General features: G+C 41.7%; 1 protein-coding gene across 3 annotated transcripts in view; it reads left to right on the top strand.

Annotated features, from left to right (window-relative positions):
- The window catches only part of DOCK11 (dedicator of cytokinesis 11), a 188,423-nt gene that overhangs the window by 78,856 nt on the left and 91,433 nt on the right, over positions 1 to 18,134 (top strand). For 2 of the 3 annotated variants that reach the window (XM_036840277.1, XM_036840275.1), the window contains exons 19-23: positions 1,422 to 1,514; positions 3,548 to 3,671; positions 14,988 to 15,109; positions 15,724 to 15,810; positions 17,184 to 17,273. In XM_036840277.1, the coding sequence (XP_036696172.1) occupies positions 1,422 to 1,514; positions 3,548 to 3,671; positions 14,988 to 15,109; positions 15,724 to 15,810; positions 17,184 to 17,273 (516 nt within the window). The remainder of the gene's footprint in view (positions 1 to 1,421; positions 1,515 to 3,547; positions 3,672 to 14,987; positions 15,110 to 15,723; positions 15,811 to 17,183; positions 17,274 to 18,134) is intronic. The other variant, XM_036840276.1, reaches the window with a different exon arrangement.

Here is an 18,134-nt window from a genome sequence, read left to right on the forward strand (position 1 = left end):
CATCAGGGGAGTTTAAACTCCTTTCTCCTTGAAACCTGAACGGGCTTCGAGCTGACAGAAGCACAGCATAACTGCTTTGATCTGAGATATGACTTCTAGTCTCTGGCTGCCAAATGGTGCCTCCAAACTTGAATTAGTGATCTACGAAAAGCATCTCAGCATTATCTAATACCGCAATCCTTAAATACCTGTCACTTCACAGTGCCCTTACATTTTCACTCTTCATAGCCGCTTTTTACTTTTGGCTCTTTAGCCCATTAATCAGAGGCCTGAGAGAGAAGTCAGACCTTCTAGCCATCACAAAGTGTTTATCTGGCTTCCCAACTTCTCTAGCTTGAGCCTAAATCAGACAGATGGATGGCAAATCTTCCACTTAAACCACCTCGGGAAAGAGGCTGGAATAGCCCCGATTAAGTCATTGAATGTTTAATAGCTCTGACCTTTGAAAAGAGAGTTTTTTCACAGAGAAAGCTAAGTTAAATTAAGAATTAGCTGGCTCAAATTAGGTGTGTGTTCTCTGATTCTTCCTTCAGTGGAGATGAGAATAACTTTTTCTTCACCCCCATGCGGTATCCTTTTGTATACTTAAAGATTCTTAGGTTACCTCTCCGCAGTGCCTGCAAATTGCCTTCATGACCATATTTAGGGAGAGCTGGCGTTGCACTCATGTGGAGTGTCACTTTCATTTCTTAGCTGGCCCGGAGGCTAGCTCTGAAGTACCCGAGTGAGGCAGTTAGGACCTTGGCACAGTGACTCCATATATTCATCCTTGAACTTACTAGGCCTATGGAAGTGAAAAACTCACACTAGAAATGAAATTGGATCTTTCCATGGAACCATAGAAAGCCTTCCATTAATTTTATTGGTGTAACAGCAAGCCGGTGACTCTTAAACTGTGGCTCATAAAGTGAGAGAACAGTAAGCTAGTCTGTAGCTTAATGGACATTCAATTTCTAATCCCTCGAGGCTAGGAATGGATCTGCTGTTGGTTCTGTTTTGTTAACTCCTCGCCTTACCCACCGCACAGCGAGCATTCAGCAAATGTTGCTGACCGACTGAGGGGGAGCTTCTCATATTAAGAAGTGCAAATAGCACGAGAGAAGTAAGCTTTCCAGGCCTGGTTGGAGAGTGTTTCCCTTCCGAATGATTAGAAGTGTTCAGCCTCTTACTGTCAGCTAGGTTGGAATTATATTTCTCAGATGGCCGGAAATTCAGAAGCATCCATGCAGCCAAGTAAGGCGATGTCTGGGGTGGTGTCTGGAGTGACTGTAAATGATTTGGAATTTACAGGTTCATGGTGAGAGCCCGGTGGGCTTGGCCGTGACCCTGGGCTCACAGATGCCTCTAACTGTATGTGGTTCCCTAGCATCATGTTTAAAGAGTGGCATTGAGAGCGGTGACTCTGTTTCCTTCTTTTGCAGTGTATTTATGGAAAACCTGCGGGGCCTGTTTTTACCACAAACGCTTATGCTGTTGTCTCGCATCACAACCAAAATCCAGAGTTCTATGATGAGGTAAAACGCGTTATTTTGATGTTTACAAAACGCAGTGGTGGCTCTTCTTTTTCTCTTTGAATCATTTCCAATATTGTGTCTGCATTTTCACTCCCTGAATGTTTTGTCCCATGAAAATAGAAAATGTCACATCAGAACGAGGGGCCACTGCCTGCTTGGTGCCCTTTGGTGACAGTGGAAGATTGGCCCACAAGTTGAAGGGGCTCTGGCGTGAGATAATGTAGGAAACAGACACCACACTGGAATGGGGATTCTAGCCCTTACCTTGACAACAACTGGCTCCGTGACCTTGAGCAAGTCACTTCCCCTTTCTGAGTCTCCATTTCCAAAGCTTTAAAATAAGAAATTTAGAAGGGGTTTTCTGAAGGCGCTTTTAGCTCTTTCTTCCTGTGGTTCTGCGTGGGAGGGTGCGGCCTCCCTGTAAGTGAAATGCTCCGAGAGACACAGCGGCATGGCTGGGTCCCCAGAATCCCGTTGGCTGCACTAAATGCCGCAGCGCAATGTAGACAGAGGGGGCTGGCGCGGTCTCCCGGCCTCCGAGAGCCCTTCCTCAGTCTGCCTTTCTGACTCTGTCCCTGCCTCTCCTTCCTTCTTCGCGCTTCTCTATCTCTATGTCTCTGTGTCCTTTCCAGTGTCTCTCTTAGCGTCTCTGTCACAGCCTCTTCTCGTCTGTGTGCAGCCAGCTTATCCAAATCCGCAGACTGCTTTTGATGGCTGTACGTCTCCATGGAACCCGGATGTGCAGCCCAGGCCAGAAGCTCTGCTGTTTCTGCTTCTCAGGCTCCACGTCTCCATCCCTGGCTTGGTCTGAAACCATCCCCCGTGCTGTCCTGATTTCCCCAGGCCCAGCTGCTGTTGTATGGAGGCCTTAAACCCCAGCCCGAGGCTCACTCATTCCTTCTCAGTCCAGTGCCCCTACTTTCTCCGGGGATGGAGAGGAGGGTAGTGGGACTTTGCATTTTGGCCACCCAGGGAGGGAGTATGTCCATATTGATGTGCAGCAGAGCATTAGATACCCAGATGGTCTGGATGCTGTGAATAGGCATATTCTGTGGTGAAATATACCTACGACAGAAATTAGTTATAACACCAAAACGATGCCTTGTGTGAATGATAATTAGGCCAGATGTCCCATCACCAAGCTGTTTAATACATCCCTCTCTATAACCAATGTCAGTCAGTAGAGAAAACTTGTTCATGTAGTAAGTAGTCCACATTATCTTTAGGGAGTCAGAAATGGACTTTTCAAGCATTCACTATATATTAACCAGGAAAGTGAGTGTGAGCGTGTGTGTATGTTTGCATGCGTTCCTGTATGTGTCCACGTATGTGTGTTAAATCAATTAAATCTGTAATCTGTCTCCCATATACTTCCCAGGAGGCATTACAAACAGGCAGTTGGGTTCTGACTGGAAAAGTACTTGCAATGCTTGTATTAAAGTATTAATTTTTAGTATTAAATTTGTGTGTCAGGATGATACTTTTTATTTATTCAAGAGTAAGGTTGTGTTTTTCTTCTAAAGAAATTTATATAAACTGTAATTTGTGGATCCCATAATAACACAATGACTTTTTGCATGTTTATTTGGAAAGGCTTAATTTTTTCTTCATGCAGAGGAGGGCAGTGATTTCGAAAAAAGCAGCCTTTCAAATTCAACGCACATTGTAGATGGATTGCATTCACTGACTCACACTGAGTTACAGAGTATCCCTGGGCTGTAAGGATGTGGTTTTGATCCAGTGTTTCAGAAAATCCTGCTGCAAAGTTGAATCCAGGAGAATCCACTGGACTCTCCAGCAAAAGTAATAAATCAGCCCTCACAACCCAAGAGAATATTGTTGTCAAACTGTGAAACTGACCAGAAAAGCATTTGGAGTATATTTAAATCATATCTATTATTTGACCACTTGGCCTGTGATTTAGAAAAGTATGTCACTGGAAAAGTATGATGAAACAGAGCTAAAGGTCTGACAGTCCAGCTTGACAATGAAAACAAAACAAAACGCTATGTGTAATTTTGCTTTCATTTCAGATTAAAATTGAGCTTCCCATTCACCTGCATCAAAAACATCATTTGCTTTTCACTTTTTATCATGTGAGTTGTGAAATTAACACAAAGGGAACAACCAAAAAGCAGGATACAGTTGAAACTCCAGGTACGTGTGCTCTTTAAATGTCTCTCTCTAGACCTATTTGAAATTGAGTCATCTTGGCTATATATAACCTCTTTTCATCGAGGTACAGACCACTTCCCCTCACCAAAAAGTACATTTTTGAGTTAAAAGTTCATTGGTGAAAGATGAATTATATGTTCGTTTTATCATTACTTCTACCCAACGTCATGTCCAAATGCTTGCCAGTGTACTTAGACTACCATAGGCAACGTAAAGTAATATTGCCCCTCTCAGAGAGAAACCCATATTGTGATGCAGTGTTTTTGTTATTTCTTTCACATAGAATAGCCCAGCAACCAGAATTTTCCAGTTCTGCTCACTGAGAAGAGGGACGTGAGCCCAGAGCCATGGGCGTTTTTGAACCTGAGGGAGATTGGAGTTCTAGTGAGAGGAGGACAGGTCTAACAAACTTGAATAAGCTTTGGTAGTAAAGCTCCAGTCATGGTCTCGTTCAGCAAGGCTTTAGATAAGCCAGTGGGAAGCATCCTTAGGAGAATATAGCAGGCCCTAAGAACATGGCCCGTGCCACACCCACTTTATCAATATCAGCATGCCCTGGGATTCAGATCCAAGCTAGCCTGGACCAATCTTTATTTAATGTAATTAATTAATTTATTTTTTATTTTTTTAACATCTTTACTGGAGTATAATTGCTTTACAATGGTGTGTTAGTTTCTGCTTTACAACAAAGTGAATCAGTTATACATATACATATGTTCTCATATCTCTTCCCTCTTGCGTCTCCCTCCCTCCCACCCTCCCTATCCCACCCCTCTAGGTGGTCACAAAGCACCGAGCTGATCTCCCTGTGCTATGCGGCTGCTTCCCACTAGCTATCTGTTTTACATTTGGTAGTGTATATATGTCCATGCCACTCTCTCACTTTGTCACAGCTTACAGTTCCCCCTCCCCGTATCTTCAAGTCCATTCTCTAGTAGGTCTGTGTCTTTATTCCCATCTTGCCCCTAGGTTCTTCATGACCTTTTTTTTTTTTTCCTTAGATTCCATATATATGTGTTAGCATACGGTATTTGTTTTTCTCTTTCTGACTTACTTCACTCTGTATGACAGACTCTAGGTCCATCCACCTCACTACAAATAACACAATTTCATTTCTTTTTATGGCTGTGTAATATTCCATTGTATATATATGCCACACCTTCTTTATCCATTCATCTGTTGATGGACACTTAGGTTGCTTACATGTCCTGGCTATTATAAATAGAGCTGCAATGAACATTGTGGTACATGATTCTTTTTGAATTATGGTTTTCTCAGGGTATATGCCCAGTAGTGGGATTGCTGGGTTATATGGTAGTTCTATTTTTAGTTTTTTAAGGAACCTCCATACTGTTCTCCATAGTGGCTATATCAATTTACATTCCCACCAACAGTGCAAGAGGGTTCCCTTTTCTCCACACCCTCTCCAGGATTTATTGTTTGAAGGTTTTTTGATGATGGGCATTCTGACTGGTGTGAGATAATATCTCATTGTAGTTTTGATTTGCATTTCTCTAATGATTAATGATATTGAGCATTCTTTCATGTGTTTGTTGGCAATCTGTATATCTTCTTTGGAGAAATGTCTATTTAGGTCTTCTGCCCATTTTTGGATTGGGTGGTTTGTTTTTTTGATATTGAGCTGCATGAGCTGCTTGTAAATTTTGGAGATTAATCCTTTGTCAGTTGCTTCATTTGCAAATATTTTCTCCCATTCTGAGGGTTGTCTTTTCGTCTTGTTTATGGTTTCCTTTGCTGTGCAAAAGCTTTTAAGTTTCATTAGGTCCCATTTGTTTATTTCTGTTTTTATTTCCATTTCTCTAGGAGCTGGGTCAAAAAGGATCTTGCTGTGATTTAGGTCATAGAGTGTTCTGCCTATGTTTTCCTCTAAGAGTTTGATAGTGTCTGGCCTTACATTTACGTCTTTAATCCATTTTGAGTTTATATTTGTGTATGGTGTTAGGGAGTGTTCTAATTTCGTTCTTTTACATGTAGCTGTCCAGTTTTCCCAGCACCACTTATTGAAGAGGCTATCTTTTCTCCACTGTATATGCTTGCCTCCTTTATCAAAGATAAGGTGACCATATGTGCGTGGGTTTATCTCTGGGCTTTCTATCCTGTTTCATTGATCTATATTTCTGTTTTTGTGCCAGTACCATACTGTCTTGATTACTGTAGCTTTGTAGTATAGTCTGAAGTCCGGGAGCCTGATTCCTCCACTCCGTTTTTCGTTCTCAAGATTGCTTTGGCTATTCGGGGTCTTTTGTGTTTCCATACAAATTGTGAAATTTTATGTTCTAGTTCTGTGAAAAATGCCAGTGGTAGTTTGATAGGGATTGCATTGAATCTGTAGATTGCTTTGGGTAGTAGAGTCATTTTCACAATGTTGATTCTTCCAATACAAGAACATGGTATATCTCTCCATCTATTTGTATCATCTTTAATTTCTTTCATCAGTGTCTTATAGTTTTCTGCATACAGGTCTTTTGTCTCCTTAGGTAGGTTTATTCCTAGATATTTTATTCTTTTTGTTGCAGTGGTAAATGGGAGTGTTTTCTTAATTTCATTTTCAGATTTTTCATCGTTAGTGTATAGGAATGCAAGAGATTTCTGTGCATTAATTTTGTATCCTGCTACTTTACCAAATTCATTGATTAGCTCTAGTAGTTTTCTGGTAGCATTTTTAGGATTCTCTATGTATAGTATCATGTCATTTGCAAACAGTGACAGCTTTACTTCTGCTTTTCCGATTTGGATTCCTTTTATTTCTTTTTCTTCTCTGATTGCTGTGGCTGAAACTTCCAAAACTATGTTGAATAATAGTGGTGAGAGTGGGCAACCTTGTCTTGTTCCTGATCTTAGTGGAAATGGTTTCAGTTTTTCACCACTGAGGATGATGTTGGCTGTGGGTTTGTCGTATATGGCCTTTATTATGTTGAGGTAAGTTCCCTCTATGCCTACTTTCTGGAGGGTTTTTATCATAAATCGGTGTTGAATTTTGTCAAAAGCTTTCTCTGCATATTTTGAGATGATCATATGGTTTTTCTCCTTCAACTTGTTAATATGGTGTATCACATTGTTTGATTTGGGTATATTGAAGAATTCTTGCATTCCTGGGATAAACCCCACTTGATCATGGTGTATGATCCTTTTAATGTGCTGTCGGATTCTGTTTGCTAATACTCTGTTGAGGATTTTTGCATCTGTGTTCATCATTGATATTGGCCTGTAGTTTTCTTTCTTTGTGACATCTTTGTCTGGTTTTGATATCAGGGTGATGGTGGCCTCGTAGAATGAGTTTGGGAGTGTTCCTCCCTCTGCTATATTTTGGAAGAGTTTGAGAAGGATAGGTGTTAGCTCTTCTCTAAATGTTTGATAGAATTCGCCTGTGAAGCCATCTGGTCCTGGGCTTTTGTTTGCTGGAAGATTTTTAATCACAGTTTGAATTTCAGTGCTTGTGATTGGTCTGTTCATATTTTCTATTTCTTCCTGGTTCAGTCTCGGCAGGTTGTGCATTTCTAAGAATTTGTCCATTTCTTCCATGTTGTCCATTTTATTGGCATATAGTTGCTTGTAGTAATCTCTCATGATCCTTTGTATTTCTGCAGTGTCAGTTGTTACTTCTCCACTTTCATTTCTAATTCTACTGATTTGAGTCTTCTCCCTTTTTTTCTTGATGAGTCTGGCTAGTGGTTTATCAATTTTGTTTATCTTCTCAAAGAACCAGCTTTTAGTTTTATTGAGCTTTGCTATCGTTTCCTTCATTTCTGTTTCATTTATTTCTGATCTGATCTTTATGATTTCTTTCCTTCTGCTAACTTTGGGGTTTTTTTGTTCTTCTTTCTCTAATTGTTTTAGGTGTAAGGTTAGGTTGTTTGAGATGTTTCTTGTTTCTTAAGGTAAGATTGTATTGCTATAAAACTTCCCTCTTAGAACTGCTTTTGCTGCATCCCATAGGTTTTGGGTTGTCGTCTTTTCATTGTCATTTGTTTCTAGGTTTTTCTGATTTCCGCTTTGATTTCTTCAGTGATCTCTTGGTTATTAAGTAGTGTATTGTTTAGCCTCCCTGTGTTTGTATTTTTTACGGTTTTTTTCCTGTAATTGATATCTAGTCTCAGAGCGCTGTGGTCGGAAAAGATACTTGATACGATTTCAATTTTCTTAAATTTACCAAGGCTTGATCTGTGACCCAAGATATGATCTATCTTGGAGAATGTTCCATGAGCACTTGAGAAGAATGTGTATTCTGTTGTTTTTGGGTGGAATGTCCTATAAATATCAATTAAGTCCATCTTATTTAATGTATCATTTAAAGCTTGTGTTTCCTTATTTATTTTCATTTTGGATGATCTGTCCATTGGTGAAAGTGAGGTGTTAAAGTCCCCTACTATGATTGTGTTACTGTCGATTTCCCCTTTTATGGCTGTTAGCATTTGCCTTATGTATTGAGGTGCTCCTATGTTGGGTGCATAAATATTTACAATTGTTATATCTTCTTCTTGGATTGATCCCTTGATCATTATGTAGTATCCTTCTTTGCCTCTTGTAATAGTCTTTGTTGTAAAGTCTATTTTTTTCTGATATGAGAATTGCTACTCCAGCTTTCTTTTGATTTCCATTTGCATGGAATATCTTTTTCCATCCCCTCACTTTCAGTCTCTATGTGTCCCTAGGTCTGAAGTGGGTCTCTTGTAGACAGCATGTATACGGGTCTTGTTTTTGTATCCATTCAGCCAGTCTATGTCTTTTGGTTGGAGCATTTAATCCATTTACATTTGAGGTAATTATCAATATGTATGTTCCTTTTCCCATTTTCTTAATTGTTTTGGGTTTGTTATTGTAGGTGTTTTCCTTCTCTTGTGTTTCTTGCCTAGAGAAGTTCCTTTAGCATTTGTTGTAGAGCTGGTTTGGTGGTGCTGAATTCTCTTAGCTTTTGCTTGTCTGTAAAGGTTTTAATTTCTCTGTCAAATCTGAATGAGATCCTTGGTGGGTAGAGTAATCTTGGTTGTAGGTTTTTCTCTTTCATCACTTTAAATATGTCCTGCCACTCCCTTCTGGCTTGTAGAATTTCTGCTGAAAGATCAGCTGTTAACCCTATGGGGATTCCCTTGTGTGTTATTTGTTGTTTTTCCCTTGCTGCTTTTAATATATTCTTTATATTTAATTTTTGATAGTTTGATTAATATGTGTCTTGGCGTGTTTCTCCTTGGATTTATCCTGTATGGGACCCTCTGTGTTTCCTGGACTTGATTAACTATTTCCTTTCCCATATTAGGGAAGTTTTCAACTATAATCTCTTCAGATATTTTGTCAGTCACATTCTTTTTCTCTTCTTCTTCTGGGACCCCTATAATTCGAATGTTGGTGCGTTTAATGTTGTCCCAGAGGTCTTTGAGACTGTCCTCAATTCTTTTCATTTTTTTTCTCTTTATTCTGCTCTGCAGTAATTATTTCCACTATTTTATCTTCCGGGTCACTTATCCATTCTTCTGCCTCAGTTATTCTGTTATTGATCCCTTCTAGAGAATTTTTAATTTCATTTATTGTGTTGTTCATCACTGTTTGTTTGCTCTTTAGTTCTTGTAGGTCCTTGTTAAAAGTTCCTTGTATTTTCTCCCTTCTATTTCCAAGATTTTGCATCATCTTTACTATCAGTATTCTGAATTCTTTTTCAGGTAGACTGCCTATTTCCTCTTCATTTGTTAGGTCTGGTGGGTTTTTACCTTGCTCCTTCATCTGTTGTGTGTTTTTCTGTCTTCTCAGTTTGCTTAACTTACTGTGTTTGGGGGTCTCCTTTTCGCAGGCTGCAGGTTCATAGTTCCCGTTGTTTTTGGTGTCTGTCCCCAGTGGCTAAGGTTGGTTCAGTGGGTTGTGTAGGCTTCCTGGTGGAGGGGACTAGTGCCTGTGTTCTGGTGGATGAGGCTGGATCTTGTCTTTCTGGTGGGCACATCCACGTCTGGTGGTGTGTTTTGGGGTGTCTGTGGCCTTATTATGACTTTAGGCAGCCTCTGTGCTAATGGATGGGGTTGTGTTCCTTTCTTTCTAGTTGTTTGGCATAGGGTGTCCTGTACTGTAGCTTGCTGGTCGTTGAGTGGAGCTGGGTCTTCGCGTTGAGATGGAGATCTCTGGGAGATTTTCGCCGTTTGGTATTACGTGGAGTTGGGAGGTCTCTTGTGGACCAGTGTCCTGAAGTTGGCTCTCCCACCTCAGAGGCACACCCCTGATGGCTGGCTGGAGCACCAAGAGGCTGTCCTCCACACAGCTCAGAATAAAAGGGAGAAAAAAAAGAAAGAAAGCAAGCAGAAGATAAAATAAAATAAAAGTTATTAAATAAAAGATAATTATTTTAAAAAATTTAAAAAGTAATAAAAAAAAGAAAGAAAGAAGGGAGTAACCAAACCAAAAAACAAATCCACCAATGATAGCAAGCAATAAAAACTCTACTAAAAAAACCAAAAAAACAAAAAAAACGGACAGACAGAACCCTAGGACAAATGGTAAAAGCAAAGCTCTACAGACAAAATCACACACAGAAGCATACATATACACACTCACAAAAAGAGAAAAAGGGGAAAAATATATATATATCTTTGCTCCCAAAGTCCACCTCCTCAATTTGGGATGATTCGTTGTCTATTCAGGTATTCCACAGATGCAGGGTGCGTCAAGTTGACTGTGGAACTTTAATCCGCTGCTTCTGAGGCTGCTGGGAGAAATTTCCCTTTCTCTTCTTTGTTTGCACAGCTCCCGGTGTTCAGCTTTGGATTTGGACCCGCCTCTGCATGTAGGTCGCCTGAGGGTGGCTGTTCCCACTCAGACAGGACGGGGTTAAAGGAGCAGCTGCTTCGGGGGCTCTGGCTCACTCAGGCCGGCGGGAGGGAGGGGCACGGATGCGGGACGAGCCTGCAGTGGCAGAGGCCAGCGTGACGTTGCAGCAGCCTGAGGCGTGCCGTGCGTTCTCCCGGGGAAGTTGTCCCTGGATCACGGGACCCTGGCAGTGGCGGGCTGCACAGGCTCCCGGGAGGGCAGGTGTGGAGAGTGACCTGTGCTTGCACACAGGCTTCTTGGTGGCGGCAGCAGCAGCCTTAGCGTCTCATGCCCGTCTCGGGGGTCCGCGCTGATAGCCGCGGCTCGCGCCCATCTCTGGAGCTCCTTTAAGTGGCGCTCTTAATCCTGTCTCCTTGCGCAGCAGGAAACAAAGAGGGAAGAAAAAGTCTCTTGCCTCTTCGGCAGCTCCTGACTTTTTCCCCGGACTCCCTCCCGGCTAGCTGTGGTGCACTAACCCCTTCAGGCTGTGTTCACGCAGCCAACCCCAGTCCTCTCCCTGGGATCTGACCTCCGAAGCCTGAGCCTCAGCTCCCAGCCCCCACCCGCCCCAGCGGGTGAGCAGACAAGCCTCTCGGGCTGGTGAGTGCTGCTCGGCGCCGATCCTCTGTGCGGGAATCTCTCCGCTTTGCCCTCCGCACCCCTGTTGCTGCGCTCTCCTCCATGGCTCTGAAGCTTCCCCCCTCTGCCACCCGCAGTCTCCACCCACGAAGGGGCTTCCTAGTGTGTGGAAACCTTTCCTCCTTCACAACTCCCTCCCACTGGTGCAGGTCCCGTCCCTATTCTTTTGTCTCTGTTTTTTCTTTTTTCTTTTGCCCTACCCAAGTACGTGGGGAGTTTCTTGCCTTTTGGGAGGTCTGAGCTCTTCTGCCAGCGTTCAGTGGGTGTTCTATAGGAGCAGTTTCATGTAGATGTATTTCTGATGTATTTGTGGGGAGGAAGGTGATCTGCACGTCTTACTCTTCTGCCATCTTGAAGCTCCTCTCTATTTATTTTTGGCTGCATTGGGTCTTCGTTGCTGCGCGCAGGCTTTCTCTAGTTGCAGCGAGCGGGGGCTACTCTTTGTTGTGGTGCACGGACTTCTCATTGCGGTGGCCTCTCTGGTTGTGGAGCACTGGCTCTAGGCGCGTGGGCTTCAGTAGTTGTGGCTCACGGGCTCTAGAGCCCAGGCTCAGTAGTTGTGGCACACGGGCTTAGTTGCTCCGTGGCATGTGGGATCTTCCTTGACCAGGGAGTGAACCCGTGTCCCCTGCACTGGCAGGCGGATTCTTAACCTTTGCACCACCAGAGAAGTCCCTGGACCAATCTTAAATTTGTTCATTTGTTCATTCACTCAGCACATATGTCTGCATATGTATTATGTACAAGATATTATAGGAGGTACTATGGAGAATACAGTGGAGAACCAAACATAGATCTCATCTTCAGTGAGCACATGATCTAGTAGGGGAAATGAGACCTATGTAGACATTTATAACACAAGATAGAAAGTAGTAGTTACCAAGAAAATGGCACTGTGTGATGTCAGAGAAGAGTGAGTTATTACTTCAGCTGGTGGAGGGACAAGTGGCTGGGAATTAGGTAAGGCTTCCAGGAGGAGATGGTGTTTGGGTGAGGCCTTAAAGGGCAGGGTAGAATTTGATAATGCAGTGATGGCAGGATGGTAGAGGATTTCAGGATGAAGGAACAGCTGGTACAGAGGCAGAGTATTGAGGGGTCTGGACAGGGAACCACAAGTAATTCAATAGGATCAAAGCACAGGGTACTGGAGAGGGAATCATAGGATGCCAGCTTGGAAAGGAAGCGTCAGATGGTGGAAAGCCCTGAATGCCAGGTTGTGGGTTTGATTTTATTCTGTTACCGATAAGGAAATACTGGAGGGTTGTAAACACCAGTAAGAGCTGTTTTGCAGGAAATCTAATCAGGCAGCAATATAATGGGTGAGGTGAGTTGGAGCAGGAAGAAGGAAGGAAGGAGGAAACACCAGTTAGGGGGCTATTTCTGAAGTTCAGGAGAGAAAGGGGGCCGCACTATGGCTGTAACGGGGGGGATGGAGGAAAAGAGAATTGCAGAGGAATATACTGCACCTGGCAAGTGATTGGCTACTAGAGAGATAATTCAAAGTTAGCACTGAAGTTTCGAAACTGGAAAGAAGGTATTGCCAGGTAGCAGAATTGTGGGTAGGGATGGTAGGTTTTGACTGATGTTGAGTCTGAGGTGCTAGTGAGACATCTGAGTGATGCCCGGCACACAGCAGGACTGAATATTAGGAAGTTCCCTTTGTGGATAGGGTGGTCCTCTTCTAGATCCCCATAGAAATTGCAGTTCATTCAGGGTAGGGACCTTGCAGGTTGAGAAGAAATCTGGCAGAATGATGAGAACCTATGACAGTGCACCTCCTGAGCAACAAATGACTATTTCCTTATCCAAATCCTAGACAGATAGGGCAAGATGCTTAGTGGAGTGTGAGATGGTTGTTCTATGTGCCACTCATCACTTTAAAAAAAAAATATTAAAAATTTTTTTGAAGTATAGTTGATTTACAATGTTTCAGGTGTACAGCAAAGTGATTCAGTATATACACCTATATATATATATATATATATATATATATATATATACACACATATATTCTTTTTCAGATTCTTTTCCATTATAGGTTATTACAAGATATTGAATATAGTTCCCTGTGCTATACAGTAGGTCCTAGTTGTTTATCTATTTTATATAGAGTAGTATGTATCTGTTAATCCCAAACTCCTAATTTATCCCTCCCTCCCCACCACTCATCACTTTTAACCGTCCATCCTTTAAGTGGCTTCACATCTTTGAGCTAGATGGCTTGTGCTTGACATTGTACCTTGATAGCGTCCAAGTGTGCTAGATGAGTTTTGACTGCAAGATACCCTTGGCCGTGCTCTGATTGATTCACAGTGCAAAATGTTGCCCAAGCAATTCCATAGAGACAGAAAGGAGATCAGTGGTTGGCCGGGACTGGAAGAAGGGCAAATAGGGTGTGACTTCTAAGGGTATACGGAGTTCCTTTTTGGAGTGATGAAAAAGTTCTGGAATTAGATAGTGGCAATAGATGCACAGCTCTGTGAATATACTAAGAACCATTGAATTGTATACTTTAAATATTCAGTAGATGAATTGTATGGCATCTGAATTATATCTCAGTAAGAATTTCTATAAGGAAAAAAAAACGTTGCCTAAGAAGAAGAAATGTATTTTCCTTTTCCTACTTTCTGGACTGGAAACCTTTTGTCATTTGTCTAATTTTCAGTTTAACTACTTTGACAGAGTCCTTTTGCATGGTTTTTCTGCTCGTGTTACTTTCCTCTGCTTTTTCTAAAAGATCTCCGGGTAGAGCATTTCTGAAGTTGTACTAGTAAGATGCCCTTCAGGCATGTTTCAGTCTGCTTAGAGAAAGCAACATATTAGTCTCTTTAAGAATTAAAGCATTTGCCAAATTAAACACGTGAATGAAAACATTCTAACCAGATTTGTGTTGACTTAAGTGCTCACAGTGTAAACACATGCACGCGTGCACGCACAGACACACACACACACGCACTTACGCAAAGTATTTCAAAGCATCAGAAAGCAACGGCTTTCAAAAGTACTCTCCAGCCAACACCCTCTCTCATATGCCAGAACTCAGTCCAGAGCAAGCTTTTTTACAGCTGAGTTATAAACACTTGAAGCCCAGAGTAATCTCTATAATGGAAATACTGACATCGCTTGACTTGAGCAACACAGATGGCTCTGGCTTTTTCAGCTAGAACATGATGAGTTTTCTAATAGGAAGCCAAGAGGCTCTTTGGGGTAGAACTGTTAAGAAATGTAGAGACTGGGAGGAAAATCTCTCAGTGGGTTGCAGTTGTAAGCACTGTGCCCTGGCTGCATTCTCCCACTACCCCTCTTCCTTCTGTAATCAGGAAAACTGCCCAGATAAATACTGCCTTGTATAAATATGGAATGTAACCTTGACTTGTGACCTTAATTTTCTGCAGTCCCTTGCTTACCCTAGGGTTGCTGGAAGCAACAATGGTGATTGTTGTCTCAGATATGAGACTCTGTAAGGATGGACGAGAGACATCTGAATTGTTTAAAAAATAAGTCTACCAAAAATTCTCCCCCAGTGTGTCAAAATAATGAAATTGATGCACTTTAAAAGTTTTTAAGTGTTTTGGTATATTAGCTCACTTTGGTCTCTCAATCACTCTGTTTGATAGAAGAGCTGTGTGTTGTTGTTCCCATCATTATAGTCAAGGAGGTAGCATGAATAACCTGTTAGTGGTCAGGCTAGGATTAGGAAGCAATCCAAACTCATTGTTCCTTCCCCAGTACTCGGATGCCCAACACCTGGACTCCCACATACAGACCTGCCCTGCTCCCCGGTGACCAGACATTGGTGTAGCTAACTGCATTTGCGATTTCATTTCTCATGGTTGTTTATTGTCTTGGCAGTTGGCTTTGCCTGGGTACCTTTGCTGAAGGATGGTAGAATCATCACATTTGAGCAGCAGCTGCCAGTTTCCGCTAATCTTCCCCCAGGCTACTTGAATCTGAATGATGCCGAATCAAGAAGGGTAGGAAAATATCTGTATTTGTTGAAGTAATCATGATGAAATGTTTTTTTCCCCTCTTTTTAAAAAACTGTATTGAAGTATAGTTGATTTACAGCGTTGTGTTAATTTCTGCTGTCCAGCAAAGTGATTCAGTTATACATATATGATGAAATGTTTAAAAAGTAGAATACCGTTGGCATAGTCGATAGTTTGGTCTGGTTGATAGCTACTCAGAGTGTGGTTTGAGGGCTGGTGCTGGTCCACGACAAAGATAAGTATAGAAAATGAGTGTTGAGAAGCTTGTATAATAGTTTGACAAAGTAACCTCATGTCTGTTGATTCTAATAACGATTTTTAAAATGGGACTTCGATTTTGTGCATCATGAAAAGAATTCATTTCTTTAGTAATTTTTATTGTCATTTGGAAAAGTATCAGCCTGCAAAGGATTGGAAATTCAAAATGGTTTAGGATACATTTATTCTAAAGACAGGTTATTTTCTCCAATAATTCCCTATGTGCGAAACTAACACATTTGTTTCTGAAAGAAAATGTTGAAATGCATAAAGGTGTTATATGTTGCTCATCTATCCATTGCTATGGTACAGAAACTCATGTGTGTATTTTCTCTTCACAGCAGTCTAATGTGGATATTAAGTGGGTAGATGGTGCAAAGCCTTTGTTGAAGATTAAAAGTCACTTGGAGTCTACCATTTATACTCAAGTAAGTTGCATCACCTGAATTTTGTCAATTTTAATACTTGAGTGTATTTCTGGATTAACACAGACTATATTCGATTCTACAGCCTTAGAGAAGTTGTGGCCTGAAAGACTTTCTCATTAGTAATAACATCATTCTTAATAATAGCTCAAATTTAAAAATTCTTCTCAAATTACCAAATCCTTTTACCTATTAATGCCCTTTTTCTGTTTCAGGATTCTATCCAGTATAGCGTGTTACATTTAGTTGTCATGTCTCCTTAGGCTCTTCTTGGCGGTGACAAGTTCCGAGACTTTCCTTGTTTTTGGTCACCTTGTCAGTTTTCAGGACTACTGGTATTTTGTAGGATGCCCCTCTGTTGGGATTTGTCTGACATTTTTCTCATGGTTAGACTAGAGTTGAACACAGAAATTTGCAGTCAGTGGATCATGGCTGGCTACTACAGTTTGCTCTTAGCCTCGACATCCATGAAATTAGGATCAAATATCTGTGAGACGCCTCAAGCACAGTTTGAAAAATCACGGGTGGAGAAGGTGAAGTCCACGCTCTTTGGTGTGGCCTACAAGGTCCCTCTCAATTCCCCCTGCCCACTTCATCATTTTAGAGGAAAAGAAACCGAGGCTCGCTCGGGTTAGATGATTTACCCGAGGTCACACAGGTGGTAATTAGAGGAAGCAGGTCAAAATCCGAATTTCATGATTCTGGTTCCTGATACAGTCCATGCCGTCCACAAATTCAATATCTGTAGATTCCATACAGGACAGCTGGACACTGGCCGGTGCAGGGCCAGGGTACCTTGGGCACTGAATGCCTGAGACTTATTCTGGTGACTCCTTGTTGCTACGTTTTCTTCACCTGTCAATTCAGACCTCTCTTCCTGCTCATTTCATTAAAATATAGAAACAGCCCAACTTCAGAGTCTACACTAGCCAAAAAAGAGATTAAACAAATGTGTGACTACTTGGGCATAAATGGTGACCTACCCAGTGTGCTTAGGTACATGCTGAATGCGCCTGGTTTTGCTGCTTTGTGTGATGGTCGAGAGGACTATGGGACTCATTTAGGAACATGCATGTTGATAGCTGCAGATGCCGAGTCTGGCCATTAGAAGACCCAGGGAAACAGGTTTCCAAGATTCCGGGGTGGCGGGGTGTGGTGCAGGGGTGGAGCCTGTGCTTTGCAGGTGGGAGGGAGGGAGATGCAAGAGGGAGGAGATATGGGGATGTATGTATACGTGCAGCTGATTCACTTTGTTGTACAGCAGAAACTAACACACCATTGTAGAGCAATTATACTCCAATAAAGATGTTAAAAAATAAAAAAAAAATTTAAAAAAATGAATCAAATTTCATATGCTGTGTCCATCTGTTTTTCAGGATCTACATGTGCACAAATTCTTCCATCATTGCCAGCTTATTCAGTCAGGCTCGAAAGAAGTTCCAGGGGAGCTCATTAAATATTTAAAGGTAAATGAACAGTAGCTTTCTGTGAAAGGTTTGTTTTTCATGTCATTCGGTTGCCACATTTTTTGACATGGGGGAAAAAAATCAAACGAACCCTTTAAAAATACTTTTGGCTGTGTATCCTCAAGAGAACACTTTCTATTATGTGCTTTTCCATCAAGGGGCTGTTTAGAAGCAGACCGCAGAATTGCTACATTAGGAAGAAAATGCTTTAGCCAGAATTCGTCGACATATTTTTGAAAATCTCATGAAAATGTTTATTTCAGTTCCATAAATTGATTTTTCCAGACCTTTTCTCATCTTGCCAATGGCCTGGTAAAGGTGGAGAAAGCTTGGGGAGAAGGGCCAGGAGAAATGGAGTCACTTTTGCTTGGAATGAAATGTGAAATGATTCCTGTGTTCATAGGTGAAAGATTATCAGAAGGGTCAGCTAAAAAAAGAGAACCTAGTTTCTGCATGTTGCATAGAAGGGAGTCATAAGTAACGCCATATTTTATCAAATGTATTGAGAATCCAAGACTCCATTTATTCCCTAATGTGGTGGGACAGGGCACACGTCATGGGACCCAGCTAACAGTGACTTTTCTTTTGTCTGCTCCTTCAGTAGATCAGCCATGGCCAGTCTGAGGCATTTTTATTTTAAATGAAGCCTCTACAGGATTTCCCTTTAGGCATATGTTAATAGTGAATGATATTCTCAGGAAATGAAAAGGTTCATTTCTTTCAGAGAGGTAGTATGACATGAGGTAATACACGTATGGGTTCTGGAATCACAAACTGAGTTTGTGTCCCGGGTCTGTCACTTATTAGCTCTGTGATTGACCTTGACCAACTTACTTAACTTCTCCAAGCCCTTGTTCCTTC

The sequence above is a fragment of the Balaenoptera musculus genome, chromosome X (assembly GCF_009873245.2).
Source record: "Balaenoptera musculus isolate JJ_BM4_2016_0621 chromosome X, mBalMus1.pri.v3, whole genome shotgun sequence".
NCBI lineage: Eukaryota > Metazoa > Chordata > Mammalia > Artiodactyla > Balaenopteridae > Balaenoptera > Balaenoptera musculus.